The sequence below is a fragment of the Chiloscyllium plagiosum genome, unplaced genomic scaffold (genome assembly GCF_037043375.1).
Source record: "Chiloscyllium plagiosum isolate Xiang-an unplaced genomic scaffold, Cpla_swu_hap1 HiC_scaffold_50, whole genome shotgun sequence".
NCBI classification, from domain to species: domain Eukaryota; kingdom Metazoa; phylum Chordata; class Chondrichthyes; order Orectolobiformes; family Hemiscylliidae; genus Chiloscyllium; species Chiloscyllium plagiosum.
Window position 1 is genome coordinate 43830595 of NW_028270188.1, and position 17843 is coordinate 43848437.

The following is a 17843-nucleotide window of genomic DNA, read 5'->3' on the forward strand; positions in this document are numbered from 1 at the left end:
CTGGAGAGCGTTGCTGAACAAAGACACCTTGCAATGCAGGTTCATAGTTCCTTGAAAGTGGAGTCCCAAGTCGATAGGATACTGAAGAAGGCGTTTGGTACGCTTGTTTTTATTGATCAGTGCATTAAGAATAGGAGTTATAAGGTCATGTTGCGACTGCATAGGACATTGGTTTGGTCATCTTTGGAATGTTATGCGCAATTCTGGTCTCTGTCCTTTTGGAAGGATGTTATGAAACTTGAAAGGGTTCAGAAAAGATTTAGAAGGATATTGCCAGGGCTGGAGGAATGAGCTGTAAGGGGAGGCTGAATAGGCTGGGGCTATTTTCCCTGGAGCATCGGAGGCTGAGGGGGTAACCTTATGGAGATTCATAAAATCATGACCAGCTCAGACAAGGTAAATAGACTAAGTGTTTTCTCTGGACTGGGGGAGTCCAGAACTAGTGGACATAGGTTTAAGGTGACAGGGATAAAAAATAACAGGGACCTAAGGGGCAACGTTTTCACACAGAGGGCGGTGTGTGTATGGAATGAGCTGGCAGAGGAAGTGGTGGAGGTTGGTACAATTACAGCATTTAAAAGGCATCTGGATGGGTATATGAATAGGAAGGGTTTAGAGGGATATGGGCCAGTGCTGGCAAATGGGAATATATTAAATTAGAATATCTGGTCTGCATGGACAAGTTGGACGAAATGCTCTGTTTCAGTGCTATACATCTCTATGAGTCTATGCCTAACCCAGGCCCAAACTTTGTGGACATCCTAGTATAAATATTGAACTATCATGCTGTTTCGTTAATTACATCTTCCTCAGTCCTCCACACGTCCCCATAGTGTTCACTGCTCACTCCATATCATTCACTTACCAGCATCGTGTCTATGAGGAGGCAATGGCCTTGTGGCGTTATTGGCACACTATTACTTCAGAAACTCACCTAATGACGGGTACGCAGGTTCAAACGCTGGCATGGTAGATTGATTGTCAGAATATTACATCTGTTTTGCTCGTGTACTTTACGGATGGAAACCTATTATCTTCCCTCGTCTGGCCTTCATGTGATCCCGTACCCCAAGCACTGAGGGTGATTCATAACCTTCCTCTGGGCAATTAGTGTTGGGAATAAATGCTGGTCCAGCCAGCGATGCAAAAAAAAAACTACCCCCTTCTCCTGACTATTCCAGCTCCCATTCACTGTGGTTATCGATTTCGTTACTGTCTCGCCAGCTTGATTGCCTTCTCCTTCTTGTTCTCCACTGTATCCCTCTTTATCTTGTACTTTGACATGTTTTTTTCACTTATTTCAACACTGTGACTCTCAAGGACTATCGTCGATCATATTGGATTATTTATCATGTATCCAAAGACTCGGGATGGTGTGCCTAGGCTGGGCCTAAGTGACTGCTAGAAACGTATTACCTGGATAAGGCTGAACAAGATTTTCTGTTAAGAATCTCTCAGTTTGAGCGTCTTTTGCCCAAGATATCAACCTCCAGCAATCATAGAAAGCAAATTTTCCTGCCATCGTCCTGGACGAGATGTTTTCACTCAGAGAGTCATTGAGTTCCACATCATGTGCAAACATTGCCCCTCAGGTCCCTTTTAAATCCTTCTCTTCTCACTTTAAACCTCTGACCTTTACATTTGGACTTCCCTATCCTGGGGAAAGAAGACCTTGGCAATTCAACCTATTCATGCCCCTCATGATTTTATAAACCTCTAAGGTCATCCTTCAGCCTCCACACACCAGGGAAAATCGCCACGGCTTATTCAGCCTCTCCCTATAGTTCAAACCCGATAACCCTAGCAACATTCTTGTAACTTTTTTTCGACACTCTTTCACGTTTAAAAACATTTTTCCTTCGGCAGGGGCAGCAGAATTTAGCGCAATATTCCAGAAGAGGTTTAAGGAATGTTCTGTACAGATGCAATGTGGCATCCCAACTCCGGTACTTAATGCACTGTCTAATGAAGGCAAGCATATGAAAGACCTTTCTCACTACCTGCCTACCTGTGACTCAATGTTCTAGGAACTAATAATCTGCACACCAAAGTCTCTTTGTTCAGCAAAACTCCGCAGGACCCCACCATTAATTGTACAAGTTCCGCCCTGAATTAGCTTATCAAAATGCATCACTTCACATTTATCTAAAGTAAACTCCATTTGCCACTCCTTAACACATCCAAACAAGGTCCTGTTGGACACTGATAACCTTCTTCACAGTCCACTACGCCACCAGTTTTGGTCCCATCTGCAGACTTGCTTAAATTACAATAAGAAATAAAAGGATTTTTAAAGAACATTTTCAGTAAGAATTCTACATGTTGAATTTGGTGTAAACCTTAATTGCTGTTACCAGTGCATTATCACAGCAATTTGTTTTTGATTTCTTGGTTTCAGTTTTTCAATCTATTCTCAAAAGAATTGCCAAAGGTGGCAATGCTCAAAAATTTGTACACACTTTCAGAATTGCCATTGTCTAAGAACAAATAATATTGCATTATTAGCAACCTGCGTGTAAGTTAGTCCCAGAAACCCAGTATTACTTATCAATCGTAAAAACAGACTTCCATTATTAACACTTTCAAGATCTGGAGCTTTTACCTGTAATAATAGGATGTCTAAAATCTGACAGCTATTCATTATTGATATTTCCATTTTAATTCTTAAATTCTGAAAGTATCAACTTTTCAATCCATTAGTCTTATTCTTATTTGACTGGATTCGCCTTTTGGCTTCCCATAATCAAAACACAGAGCCTCAATACCCTTTAGTTTCAGTAAGTAGTTCAATTTGTTTTAAGTGTTTCTTATTTGTGTCTGCATTTCGACTCAAAAAGATGAAAGACTTCATTTTTAATACTGTCGGACATAAAGAGTATTTAGTGTCAACTTTGCAGGCAATTCCAAAGACGTAATCTACCTGTGCAATAAGCTGCGCAGTAGAATAATGACTTCAATTCATAAACGAAGAAACTGGCACAGTTTTTGACCTTTATCTCATGCACCCAATAGCAGGGGTTTCCATTCCAGTTAATACAAACTGTTCTTGTCACTTCCCCCTCAACTCTGTCCGGATGAGAACCTGAAAGTAGATTTATAAATAGTGAAGGTTGTAAACAATGTGAAAAGTGCGAACCTATGTTACAACATTCAAACATACCTTGTAACCAGGCACTGGAATAAGCGGAGCAGCGATGTGTTGGAACTACTGACTCTGACATTTTCCATCCGCCAGAACTGAAACAGAGATTAGAGTCAAACTCTTGATGCATAGTATGTACTAAGCGACAGACCATCTGGCAGGCTGAATGGTGCAATAATCATAACAATACGGCGGGGGAAAGGGAGGAAGTTATCCCACTGGGCTACTAATGTGAAGATATATGCAAATGCTTGGTGGACAGGGTTTGGCACCCACCACAGCAGCTCGTGGTAAGCAATATCAATGAAGGACTCTAAAATTAACTGGTCTGTGATGCCAGGCACCAAGTGATATGGTGGATTCTTAGTTGCTCTTTGATATGACCAGCAGGTGCCAGAGGAGCAGAAAATGACTACACCACTTCAAAAAGACAGCACACTTCATAATGACAATTTTGGATGGGCAACAGGTTTTGGCATTGTTGAATACCCTATGTGAAAAAAAAATAACGAAAAAGATCGCCTGTTTATTTAATAATGCATCTAAAATTGACCTTCCAATTACCTCTTAAATCTGTACCATCCATAATTAGTGTAGGTATCACACATTAGCATCCTGGAGCATTTCAAATTTCTACAACTTGTACTCCTCCAGGGCTGATCCAGGACAGTGTGATCTTCGCAGGGGTCACTTTGTATTAAATCCGTAACTGAGGAACAAAAACGTGTTTATTTTAAGATAAAGTGTACTCCATGTCACTTAACAACTTATGCCAATAGTTCAGTTTCGCCAGCCACTCAGTTCATAAAAACATTGAATGATTACTCCCTGTGTAATGCACACAGGCAGTCGTGTGCATTATGGCTTACTTTTCAGACAACGGAAAGTTTCCTCTTCACAACTGTTTTAGTTTCTGATTTCCAGCATCTGCAGTTCTTTGTCTTTAGCGTTTAACTCACTGCCAATCTCTTCCAGGTATGCCCTTGTTGAAGTTTTGCTCCTCTCTTTGACACGATCACCGTTCTAATCTTTAATCTTGTTCACCATAGTCACTGTAGTTGTCGCTCCTGGCGTTTGACAAGGTATTTGCCAAAACTCACTTCCACAGCCTTGTCAAATTACTCAGTGACTCCCTCTGGCTCAGGCTCGTCCCACATAAATTCCAAGTCCAGTTTCACCCAGTTTTGCAAAATTGAGTTCTGGAGAAGGGTCGCTGGTCCTGAAACATTAATTCTGCTTTCTCCCCATAGATGCTGCGAGACATGCTGAGGTTTCCCCCAGAAATGGCGCTTTTGTTACAATTCCATCTTTCGACTTTTGGTTGGGGGATGTGGTGGTCTGGTGGTAAGATCACTGAACTAGTAAGCTGGATGTCCAGGTAATACATAGAGCATAGAACAGTAAGGACAGTATAGACTCCTCGTCCTCGATTTTTTGTGGCGACCTTTTATTCTACCCTCAGCTCAAACTAAACTACGTAAGTACATACGTATATTCTGTGAACCGGGGTCGAATACTAACCTGGTGGATTTGAATTCAGTAAAAACCTGGAATTAAATATCTAAAGGTGACCATAAAACTATCGGGAATTGTCAGCAAAGAGTGTTTGGTTCACTTCTCTATGAAACACAGAACTGTACAACAGAGGAAACAGGCCATTTGGCCCACAATGTTTTGCCGAACATGACGCCAAATTAACCTAATCCCGACTGCCTGTGCTTGGCCCATATCCCACCATTCCTTGCATATTCATGTGCTGATCTGAAAGTTCTTTAAAAGTAGTCATACAAGATTCGAAACGTTTGAACTGTTTCTCACTCCGAGTTCATAAAAAAAATCCCAGTAGTTAACTTCCACAGCTGACTGTGAAGTCACGAACATCTGTGGAAATCAGATCTAAGAAAAACAAAAACAGTGAAATGCACTGCTGACATTGGGGAGGATGCCTTATCGGAACTTCTCAGAGCTGGGAATCAGGTAAGTGTTGTTTTTTTTAACGTCTTATAAAACATAGACTTTTTAAAATAAATCCATAATAGTAAGAACCTTTCCGAGATCTGTCTCTCGATTAAGTCTTCTTAATATAAAACACAGCTACTAAGTTACTGTGGAGCAGTGTGTTTAGAACAGTAAGACTGTGCTATTTTCTGGAACTGTCGATTGTTCAAGTGATTAGATGATCTTGAGTAGAGTTATATGCTCTTCCTGTTGGAGATTTGGGATGATATCACACTTCCTGATAATTATGTATACGGGCAGTGTGTTTGATTGCAAATCTTATGAGTTGGAGCAACAGCAACAAAAAAATAGGAAGGGTAGGCAGGCAATGCAGGAGTCTCCTGTGATAATCCCAATCTCAAAGAAGCATGCTATGTTGGACAATGTAGGGGGTGATGCACGGTCAGGAATATAGCATTACCACCAGGTTTCTGGTACCAAGCCTGGCTCTACGGTAACGAGGGTACGTCAGGCTCCAAGTAATCAGTTGTCATTGGAGTCTCTCTGGTCAGAAGCACAGATAGTCCGATTTGAGGCACCAAAAGGGTGCGTAGCCTCCCTGGTGCCAATGTAAAGGATGTCTTGCAGGGTATTCCACAAGAGGAGAGTAACCAGCAGGATGTCATTGTACATGTTGGTACCAAACACATAGGAAGAGAAAAAGATGATGTTCTGATGAGAGAATATAGGAAATTATGCAGAAGGTTAAGAAATAGGTCATCGGGAAGTAACAGCTGGATTACTCCCATGCCATGTGCCAGAGAGAGTAAGAATAAAAGGAAAGGAGAGATAACTGAATGGCTGAGGAGCCCGTGTATTGGAGAAGTGTTCACATTTTTGTATCACTGGATCTCTGCTGGGATAGAAGTGACCTGGGTAAGAATGATGGGTTGCACATGAATTGTAGGAGACTAATACACTGGCAGAATGATGTGCTGGAGCTACTTGGGAGGATTTAAATAAGTGAAGTTGGGGAGTGAGAACCCACAGAGGCTTTTGCAGTTGAGAAAACCAACAATTCAGAACAGGGCAGGAGCAAATCAGAGAATGCGGTAGGACTGATGAATTCAATTGCATTTATTTCAAAGCAAGAGGCCTGACTGGCAAGATAGATAAAATCAAAGCATGGTTGGGATTGGGATATCATAACAATTACAGAAACGTGGTTGAGAGATGGACAGGACTAGCAGCTTAAAGTTGCAGTTTCTGGATGCTATAGGAGGGATGGGGGTGGGGCGTGGAATCAAGTTGGGGGGAGTGGCAGTTTTGGTCAGGGATAACGTTACAGTTGTAGTTAGGGAGGAAATACTGGGGAGTACATTCAGTCGACTACATGCGGGGAACTGAAAAATAAGAAAGAGATAATCACCTTTTGGGATTGCATTATAGACTCCCCAATACTCAGCGAAAAAATTGAGGAGCAAATGATAGGTGACTTTAACTTTCTTATCAGAGGCTGGCATTGCCATTGTGTTCATGGCTTAGATGAAGAGGAATTAGGAGAGCAAGAATTCTAGTCGGCACATTACCAAAATGATGTAGAAGCTTTGGAGAGGGGGGAGAGGAGTTTCACCAGAATGTTGCCTGGTATGGAGGGCGCTAGCTCCGTCGAGAGTTTGAGTAGGTTAGGATTATTTTCATTAAAAAATTCGAAGGTTGTGGGATGGTGGAAACCTGATTGAAGTTTATAAAATCGTTATAGAGATGGTGGGTAGTAAGAAGATTTTTTTTCTTCCCAGAGTTGGGGACTCAACTACTTAGTGTCACAAGTTCAAAGTGAGAGGGGAAAAGTTTAGGCGAGATATACGTTAAAAGTTCTTTACGCAGAAGGTGGTGGGTGCCTAGAACATGTAACCAGCAGTGGTGGTAGAGATGGGCAAGATTGCATTATTTAAGATTATCTAGACAGATATTTGAATGGTCAGGAAGCAAAGGGAAACACATACTTAGAAAATAGGTTTAGATAGAGGGTCTGGATCAACGCAAGTTTGGAGGGCCAAAGGGCCTGTTACTGTGCTGTAATTTTCTTTGTTCTTTGTTCTTTGAAACAGCCAAAATGCCAGAAATCCAGTCTAATGGAGACATAGGCTTGAATTCATTTGGCAGATATTGAAATTTCTGATTCACTCATGTCCTACAGGAAAGGAAATCTGCTATCAAAAGTCAGAGAGATCTCCACCATAGAAAAAATAGCCCATTCAGTCCATCGAGTTTGCACCAGTTATAAAAAAGCAACTGAACCTGTTAGTGTTGAACTTGTGAAAGTCTCTACCACAGAAAATAGTTGAGGTCAAAGCTTTGAATGTTTTCAGGAAGAAGGTGGATATATTTCTTTGGGCTAAAGTATATGAGGTGATAGTGGGAAAAGGTTACTGAGTTGAATGGTCAGCAACCACCATGTTAAATGGTCTAGCCCTGCTGCTTTTTCTTATGTTTCTATGCTCTGTTAGAATCCAATTTTCCAGCACTTGGCCCATAGTCTTGTTGCTCTTGGTATTGCAAGTGCACAGCTGAATACTTCTTAAATATTATGAGGGTTTCTGCCTTACCACCCTTACAACGTGGGAGTGAATTCCCGATTCCCACTATCGCCAGAGTGAAAAGATCCTTTCCTCATTTCTCCTTGAAGCCTCTGGCAGCTTGCCTTAAATCTAAACCCCCAAGTGTTTGATCCCTCCTCCAAGGGGAAAAGTTCCTTACTGTATACCCTGTCTATGCCCCTCATAACTTTATATACCTCATGGTGTTTCCGTGTATCCCATTCCCTTGTCCTTCTATGTCTCAGAGGCCCCCTTAAGTTTCTGCAGGACTTCCTTACTTGGCCTGGCCTACATGTGATGGTAGATCCTCAGTAACGTGGTTGACACTGAACTGTCCACTTGGAAACTTGGGATGGGCAATAAGTTCTGGACTTGAGAGAACTAACGAAACATAACTTAGCCTTCAAATATGACTTATTGGCACAGAATGACTAATGGTATAAAGGGATACTTCAGCCTTCTGTTCTTAGAGTGTGAGGTTTTGCAGTTTGGACTGAGCAAGAATAGATTAGGGTTCTGTCTAGATGGTGTGAAGTTAAACACACCAGATATCCAAAGAGACTTAGGTGCACAGATTTTTCAATTGTCATCAACACATGCTGAAAACAACCCAGAAAGCGGATGGGATGCTGGAAGAGTGTAATGTAGTTTCAGAAGTTATGCTGCAGCTACAAAAAGCCGTGGTTCGACCCCACCTGGAGTCATGAGAGCAGTTCTGGTCACCATATCTTAGGAAGGATGTACTGGCCTTGGTAGGAGGAAAATATAGGCTTGCAAGAATGTAAGCCTGGGCTTCACAGGTTAATCTATGAGGACAGATTATACAAATTAGAACTGCTTTCTCCAGAATTTATGAGGGTAAGTGGTGGTCTTATTAAAGTCTTCAACATATTAATGGGAAAGCTAGGAAATATATGGTTTGCCACAGTTTGGGGATTCGAGGTTGAGTGGCATAGTCTGCGAATTATGGCCAGGTCATTCAGGAGATAAGTTAGGAAGCGCTCTGCACAAAGGGCAGGATATTTTTGAACCTTTGCCACAAATAGCAATGGATATTAGATCAGTTGTTAATTTTAAATTTGAAATAGATTTGTTTTATTAAGCAAAATGGTATTAATGGATATAGACCAAAGGCACATATATGGAGTGGTGCCACAGAAGGGCCATAATCTCATTGAATGACAGCAAAGGCTCAAGGTGGTGAATGGTTTACTCCCATTCCTGTGTTCAGCTTTTCCTCCGTTAAGTCATGTTCCTTGAGACCCTTTTCCCCAGGGGTTTTCCAGACATCCTGGTAACAAAAGGCCATTTGATTTGAATGAAACCTTTACTGCCTGTTTTCATGTCGTATCTACCTTGTGTGAGAAACAAACAGAAGGAGAGTGCATAATGTTCTGAATTAATTTTGACGTTGGGAATGTTTCAGAAGCATTGTAAACAAAAATATCATACCTGTGCAATAAGCAGCGTGGCAGCCAGGAGTTGGCTTTAAATGATAAACAAAGTAATTGGAACAGTTCTTGATCTTTATCTCTCGATTCCAGTGGCACCGATTTCCATTCAAGTTAAAACAAACTTTTCTCGTTAGTTCTCCCTCTTCAACGTTTGGATGTGAGCCTAAAAATGTCGTTTAGAAATGATTAAGCATTTAATCAATACGAACCACGCAGGCCAGTGAACAAAATTCTGGTCTGATAAAATCTGATCGTACCTTGTAGCCAGCCTGTGGCACGTGTGGAGCATTGCCTCGCTGTGACGACAGTGTCTGGAATTCTCCGTCCACCAGAACTGGAATGACAAGTAGAAAGCCAACTCCTGAGATTTAGTCACTGTGACAAACTTAGGCCCAGTAGAAACTGGTGCCCATAACTCCTGGTATCTAATTCGTAACTTTACCTTACCTTTGAAATTTATACCATCCGGCGCTTAGAAAGTTGTCACACATCAACTGGGCAGCGCACTCAGTCTCAGTGCAATCAATACTCCTCCAGGCCTGATTCAAGACTGTATAATTCACACAGGGGTCAGTGAGTGCTGAGTCTGCAACTAAAAGATGTTTAGCTTTAATAAAATAATATTGAGGATAGAAAGTACTTCAGGCAATTTCGCAGATGACACTAAAATAGGTGGGAAATTAAGTTACAATAAAGAAAATAGAAATTTACAAATCGGTTCGTTGAATGGACCTAACTTTTGACTGGTCCGACCGGTCCATCTTCTTTTCCACCCATTTGCTCCACCCTCCTCTCCGACCTATAATGTCCACCCGCACCTTCATCTACCGATCACATTCCCTGCTACCATACCCCCAGCCTCACCCGGCTCCCATTTACCTAGCCCACAAGCCTCATGCCTAATGAAGGGCTTATGCCCGAAACGTCAATTCTCTTGCTCCTCGGATGTTGCCTGATCTGCTGTGTTTTTCCATCCTCTCGACTCTGACCTCCAGCATCTGCAGTCCTCACTTTCGCCTAACATCTGCAGACGAAGTTTGATGTGGATATGTGTGAGGTTACGCATTTTGGCCAGAGGAATAGAAAGACAACGAATGGAGAGAAATTTCAGAGTGATTTGGTGCAGAGGGTGTCCTCGTGCATATATCACAGAAAACTAATATGCAGGTAATAAGGCAGGCAGGTGGAATTTTGGCATTTATTGGTAAATGAGCAGAGAATAAAAGTCGTGAGGTAATTTTATAATTATACAAAGGATTAGTGCAATTAATGAGACATGGAGAATTAGTTACTCTTACTTAAGGAGAAATGTAATTATATTGGAGGCAGTTCAGAGGAGCTTTATTGCATTGAGTCCAGAGATGAAGGATTAGTTTTTTCACAGAGATTTAGCAGTTTAGGCCTATACCATATACTGCTTAGAATACTGAGAACAGATATAATTGAAGTACAGAAGATAGTAAAGGGGACTGAAAAAGTAGACATGGAGCAAATGATTCCCACTGCGTGAGAGATCATGGTTTTAGGACGAGGATTAGCATATTGTAAAGAGAGATGAGGAGAACTTACTTCTCTTTAAGGGTTGTGAATCTTTGGAATTCACTACCACAGAGTGTGGTGGACATTGGGACGTTGAATACATTTAGGGCGGAGGAGACTCATTTTTAATGAGCAATGATTTCACGAGATATAGACAGTAGGCAGGAAAGTGGAGTTGATGCTAAGATGAGATCAGCCATGATCAACAGCCTCAAATTGATGGATTGTCTAGACCTGCTTCTAGATTATTTCACATTCCAGGAGACTCGAGGACCAGAGGGCATAATTGCATAGTTAGCGGGTCGCCTATTTAAGAAAAACAAATACAATTTTGTTTTTATACATAGCGTAGTGACTCTGCGGAATTCCTTAATGCAGAGGATTACAGAGGCTAGCTTGTTGAGTACATTTAATGCTGACAGAAGCAAAATAATGCGCATGTTAGAAATCGAAAAAAAACGCAGAAAATCACAGGAAAACTCATCACCGTGGGCGGGACGGTGGCACAGTGGTTAGCACTGCTGCCTCACAGCGTCTGAGACCCGGGTTCAGTTCCCGCCTCAGGCGACTGACTGGAGTTTGCACGTTCTCCCCGTGTCTGCGTGGGTTTCCTCCGGATGCTCCGGTTTCCTCCCACAGTCCAAAGAAGTGCAGGTCAGGTGAATTGGCCATGCTAAATTGTTCAGGTCGGTGTGGACTTGTTGGGCCGAAGGGCCTGTTTCCACACTGTAATGTAATGTAATGTAATGTAATGTAATGTAATGTAATGTAATCTAATCTGGCAGCATCTTAGTGGGCAAAAACAGAGTTGACATGTTGCGTCCAATATAACTTCTACAGAAATTCGAGGCAGTTCCTGATAAAGAGCTATATCAGATTCAAAATGTTACATGCTGCCAGACCTGCTGTCGTTATCCAGCATTTTCTACAATCAAGACTGAGGTAGTCATATTGTTAGAGAATGAACGGTTATGCGGAGAAGGCAGGAAAGTGGATTTGCTGATTATCAGGCCAGACATGATATTGAAGCAGATTTGATGGGCCGAATGTCACAAGTTTGCTGCTTTGTCTCGTACTCTTGTGATTCCAAGGTGCTGCTTTTGTCTTTGACTTTAAGGACTTCATCTCCGAGTGAAATTTAAATAGAAATAAATATCTGTTAAAGGTAGTTAATTATTGCAAGTTTTTAAGCTTGCAAGTACTTGATGGCACAGCAGTAGTACAAGTTGCTTATTGCTTCAGAATACAAGGTCAATATTCTGGGAATTCAAGAATTAAACTAATCTGACATTCAAAGCTGATATATTTAATGGCGATCATAAGGATTTGGGGCGACAGGGTTTCATTAGATGTAGTCAGCATAGCTTTGTGAGTGGGAGATCATGCCTCATGAATTTGTTGGAGTTATTTGATTAGGTGACCAGGAAGGTTGGTGACGGCAGATGGTAGATGTGGTCTATAAGGATTTCAGTTTGGCCTTTGACATAGTAGGTTCTGGACGTTTAGACTGAATGGAATCCCAGGAGAAATGGCAAATTTAATACACGATTGGCTTAATGGTAGGAAGCAGAGAGTAATAGTGGAAGGATGCTTGTCAGACTGCCGGCCAGCAACTAGTGGGTTGCCTCAGGGGTTGGTGCTGGGCTCATTACTATCTTTTAGATTAGATTACTTATAGTGTGGAAACAGGCCCAACAGTCCACACCGACCCGCAACTCACTCAGACCCATTGCCCTACGTTTACCCCTTCACCTAACACTACGGGCAATTTAGCATTGCCAATTCACCTAACCTGCACATTTTTGGACTGTCGGAGGAAACCGGAGCACCCGAAGGAAACCATACACAGGGTGAATGAGAAAACTCCACACAGACAGTTGCCTGAGGCGGGAATTGAACCCAGGTCTCTGGCGCTCTGAGTCAGCAGTGCTAACCACTGTGCCACCATGCCACCCACTGTTTGTTATCTGTATCCATGATTTGGATGAGAATGTAAAAAGCAAGATATGATTAATAGGTTTGCACATGATGCTAAAAGAGGCAGTATCGAAGACAGTCAGCAAGGTTACCAGAAATTGCAACAGGACCTTGATCAACTGAGGAAGTGCACTGAGAAATGGCAAAATGGAGTTTAATATAGGTAAGAGCGAGGTCTTGCATTTTGGAAAGTCAAATCAAGATAGGAGTTTCATGGTGAATTGTAGGGCCTTAAAGAATGTAGCAAAACAGAAGGATCTTTGAGTTCAGGTTCAAAGTTTTCTGAAAGAGAAGTCGCAGGAAGACAGGACAGTGAAAAAGGCTTTTGGCATACTGACCTTCATTAATCACAGCATTTCTTATACAGGTTGGGAAGCTATATTGCAGTTCTACAGGACGTTGGTGAGGCTTGCTATAGGAAGAATGCTACTACATTGGAAGCAGTGCAGCAGAAATTTACAAGGATGTTCCCAGGACTCGCTGATCTGAGTTATAAGAAGAGGTTGGACAAGCTAGGACTTTTTTCTCTATAGCGAAGGAGATGGTGGGGGTGGGAGGGAGATGGATTTTATGGAAGCATATACGATCATGAAAGGGATGGATGGAATGAATGCACTTGGTCTTTTTTATCTCTTGACAGGAATCGAGGGCTAGAGAGCATTGGTTTAAGGTTAGACAGGAAAGAATAAAAGTGAATCTGAGGGGCAACTTTCTTGTGCAGAGGGTGGTATGCAAGTTGAATGACCTGATCGCAGAAGCCATTGATTGGGTGCATGAAGAACATTTAAAAGGAATTTGGAGAGATACATGTATAGTAAAGGATTAGAAGGATATGGGCTAAGAGTGTGTTGCTAGAAAAAGCACAGCAGGTCAGGCAGCATCCGAGGAGCAGGAAAATCAACATTTCAGGCCAGAGCCCTTCATCAGGAATGAGCAGGAATAGGAATGCCCTTCCTGATGAAGGGCGATGGTCCGAAACATTGATTTTCCTGTTCCTTGGATGCTGTCTGACTTGCTATGCTTTTCCAGCAACACACTCTCAACTCTGATCTTCAACATCTGCAGACCTCACTGTCTCGTTAGAAGGATATGTGCCAAAGTGCAGGGAAATGGACATTTTGGTCAGCATGGACCAGTTTTGGCCACAAGGCCTGTTTCTGCGATGTCGGACACTGTGACTCTAAAATTTTGACTTTAAGTACAAACACATCCACATTTTTCACAAACATTTTGAGAACGCAGTTTAACTCCTCAGTTCTAACACGTGAGTTATAATATTGTGGTTGAATGTTGCTTACCCTCTGAAATTGCCCAATGAGCCATACAATTTAATGTCAATTAGCGACTGGCAACAAATCATGGCCTTTCCCAAGAAAGAGTAAATAATTTTGGTTCTATTTATGACGGAATATTTGAATATTATCAATCCATGTCTGTCTAAATTTACAGGTAAGTATCTGTCCATTAACATTTGTGATGAATATGAAGACTGGGGGCACGCCTATGGAATATAGATATTAAGTAAAATAGAAGGAAATAATAGGAGAGCGATAATTGAATTAGATGCTGAAAGAAAGTGGATTTACAAATATCAGACATCGCACAAAGCAGGCTTAAAACATTAACTTTCTCTTTCCACAGACGCTACCAAACCTATCATTTTCTCCAGTATTTTACTTTCATTTTAGATTTCCAGTGTGCACAGTAGTTTGTTTTTATTCTTTCCACAATTACATTAGCCATTTATGGAATCAGATCTCTGTGAAGCATGTCTTGTCCTGTGAAGCATGTTTTGTCCTGTCAAGGCATTCTAATTATATCGATGCTGTCTCTAATGAAAATTACTCACGCAGGTAACCCAGAAAGAGCAGCAAAGTTCTCATCACACCGGCTGATATCCTAGAAAGGAGAATATTATAACTATTAGGCGGAGTGAATTAAATTGAAGATATAATGGGGTTGGACAGCAGTAAAAATGCATTCCAATTCAAACAGTATATTCATTTACAATGGGTGAGCACTCACACATCACTCAGGACAAAATTAGATAATCTCTATCAATAAAAATCTGTAGGCAATGAAGTCTATCTCTCAGACTAGGATCCCAATGAATAATAAACTCACCCTCCTTGATGTCCTTGATGTCCTTGATGAACATCAATTTCTTGACTTCAGTCCTTCCTGTTTCTTGGTACAATTTAAATCCACCTTGAGCAAGAGTGACACATGTTACTGATTTGCTGTCTTTCTTCTTCCTGGCCTTTCATGACTAACTGGACAGCATTACTTTAATATGCTGGATCAGGCCAGATACTAAGGGCTATTTTGAGACAGTACATGCTGTACATCAGTATCAGAGAGAGTAGAAATAATACACACACCTCTAATTTGTTTTCAACGCTGCTTGTATAATCTGTTTACTAAACAATCCGAAATAGAATTGGTGTTACATGTTTAGTTCACCTGCTTTCTCTCAGGTATAGTCTTTTGGGAACATTTTGAGTCTAAATATCAGAACATCTAACACTTCACATCTCATAATTCACAGCTGGCAGCCCTAGTTGCGTAAATGCTAGCATTTCAGCCATTTGACTCGAGAACAGTTTGGCGGGTACAGTGGCTCAGGGGTCAGCGCGGCTGCCTCACAGCACTAGGGACTCCATCCTCGAGCCTGAAAATAGAATTTGCACATTCTCCCCATCGCTGGGTGCTCTGGTTTTCTCCTACAGTCAAACGTTGTGCAGGTTCGGTGGATTAGCCATGAGAAATGCAGGGTTGTAAAGTGTGTCGGGGTGGAATGCTATTAGGAGGAGAGTCGATGGGCTGAATGACCTATTTCCACACTGTAGCAATTCTAGGACAGAAACTGTGCAAGTTAAATACAGAGATGTTTGTATCATATACATGGATGCGGGAACACTAGACAGTGGCTAATGTTAAGTTTTCTTTTTAAAAAGACTACAAAGGAAAACCAGGGTTGACGTTAGAAGTTTGACGTTAACATCATAGAATCCCTACAGTGTGGAAACAGCCATTTGGTCCAACAATTGCACACCAACCCGTCAAAGAGTAACCCACTCAGATCCAGTCCCCTACTCTATTATTCAACATTTACCATGTCTAATGCACCGAAACTACACATCCCTGAACACTATGTGCAATTTAGCATTGCCAATTCATTTAACTTGCACATCTTTGGATTGTGGGAGGAAACTGGAGCACCCAGAGGAAACCCACACAGACAAAGGGAGAATGTACAAACATGCAGATTGTTGGCCGAGTTTGGAATCAAGCCTGGGACACTGGTGCTGTGAGGCAGCAGTGCTAACCACTGAATCACCATGCTGCCCCTTAATTCGTGTGGGATAGGTTATTGAAGGGGACTGTTAGAGATAACATTCGCATGCACTTGGGAAAGCAAGGACTGATTACAGATAGTCTTCATGGTTTTGTGCAGAGGAAATCATGTCTCGCAAACCTGATTGAGTTTTTTTTGAGGACGTAACCATGATGATTGATGAGGGCAGAGTGGTAGACATTGTCTACATGGACTTTATCAAGTACTGGTGAGTAAAGTTACATCACATGGGATTCAGGGAGAGCTAGCCAATTAGATACAAATTTGACTTCACAGTAGGAAAAAATGATTCAAAATTTTGAGCAACTCAATAAAGGCATGACTTAATCATAACAAAACAGGAATTGCTGAAGAAGCTCAGCAGGTCTGGCAGCAACTGGGAAGATGAACCAGAGGTAACGTTTCGGTTCTGGTTATTTTCCACAGAATTATTTATTTATTATTCACTGTTTAATCTTCTATGCGTCAAGGAGAATAAGCCCAGTCTTTATTCCTGGCACCATTCTCGCAATTCCTTCATGCCTGGTATTATTCTTTTCAGTTAAATTTAAAGGACCTTACTTCAAGACCACAGATATAACGAGTTAGTTTCTTAACCTGCGGACCCTATATGCAAAAATATGCAAAAGGATAATTTAAAACAAACATACGACGAAAAAAGTATACAAATATATAAATATATGTATATGTAATGGGCTCACCACTGTCACTCAAAGGCAACAAGGGGTATACAATAAGTATTGGCCCAGCCAGTGATGCCAATGGTACACGAGTCAATAGAGACAAAGATTTTAAACGTGTATAAATCATTTACTATAGAATAGTAAGCAATAGTGGAAAATTCAGTAAAAGTAAAAAAGACAAATTCTCACTTATCAATCACTTAACTGATATGTCACACTGGTGTGTTCACTCAATATTTCAGGACTTCTGTGTTTTATCTCCCTGTAGTGAGCAAGAACCAATTGCTACAAGACAAGATGGGGTGAAAAGCAAAATCAAATGCAAACAAACAAACACAGTCTTGCCCACTCACCGAACTCCCCACCGACAAAAGTCTGGAGGTGTACACTCAAACAGACATAGCTGAGGTTGAGCTACAATGAAATCTCACTTCTGAAATAATTTGATCTTTGAATTCACAGTAAACTATTTTGAATGTTACCTAATGCAAATCACTGAAGATAATGATAACATTTGAAAGTCAGTTTGTTAATTTTATTACAGAAGCCTAACTTAATCATAGACACTCCCTTCTCTTAGTGATACGTCCTGAAGGGCAACAAAGATGATCATCAGCATATACAAATAGGATTTGCCTGTAAAATTAAGCTGCCTTCCCTAACACTCCATAGCAAGAAAATTGGAAACAAAACAAATGCTGGTCTCGCTTCCCCAATATCCCCTAAAATAACAACTGTCAAGTAATTACAGTCAGCAAATGACTAAAATTAACTTTATTCATTTGGTATTTTGTTTCAAATAGAAACTTGAATTAATTGATATTGTGCAGACTTTTCCTGACATGAATTACACAAAATAATTCAATATGATTTCACTAACTCATGGGAAAGACAATAAGATTGAGGCAAGATTCTATTTTACACAGAGGGTGATAACTGCCTGGAATGTGCTGCTGGAGGAGGCGGTTGAAAAAATAGACACGTGAATAGGCATGGATTAGAGTCTTTCAGACCGTGTACAGGCAAGGGGGCTTTTTAGTTTATAAAGGTGCAGGCTTGATGGACCCGAATGCCTGTTCCTGTGTTGTACTGTTGTTTGTTCTTCGCATTCTGATGGTCAAAGTGGGAAGTGACATCCAGTTTTCAGTAATG

At 41.2% G+C, this 17843-nt stretch overlaps 1 protein-coding gene across 7 annotated transcripts in view; it reads right to left on the reverse strand.

The window, feature by feature from the left end:
- LOC122552141 (uncharacterized) overlaps positions 1-17843 on the reverse strand; it is a 122541-nt gene that overhangs the window by 93153 nt on the left and 11545 nt on the right. For 4 of the 7 annotated variants that reach the window (XM_087985059.1, XM_087985058.1, XM_087985060.1 and 1 more), the window contains exons 1-9: positions 16897-17149; positions 14775-14858; positions 14500-14549; positions 9582-9726; positions 9392-9468; positions 9133-9297; positions 3707-3851; positions 3161-3237; positions 2921-3082 (exon numbers count right to left, since the gene is read on the reverse strand). In XM_087985059.1, the coding sequence (XP_087841185.1) occupies positions 2921-3082; positions 3161-3237; positions 3707-3851; positions 9133-9297; positions 9392-9468; positions 9582-9726; positions 14500-14533 (805 nt within the window). In that variant the 5' untranslated portion in view covers positions 14534-14549; positions 14775-14858; positions 16897-17149. Of the gene's footprint in view, positions 1-2920; positions 3083-3160; positions 3238-3706; positions 3852-9132; positions 9298-9391; positions 9469-9581; positions 9727-14499; positions 14550-14774; positions 14859-16896; positions 17150-17843 lie in introns of those variants that run through there. The other 3 variants (XM_087985055.1, XM_087985056.1, XM_087985057.1) reach the window with 3 other exon arrangements.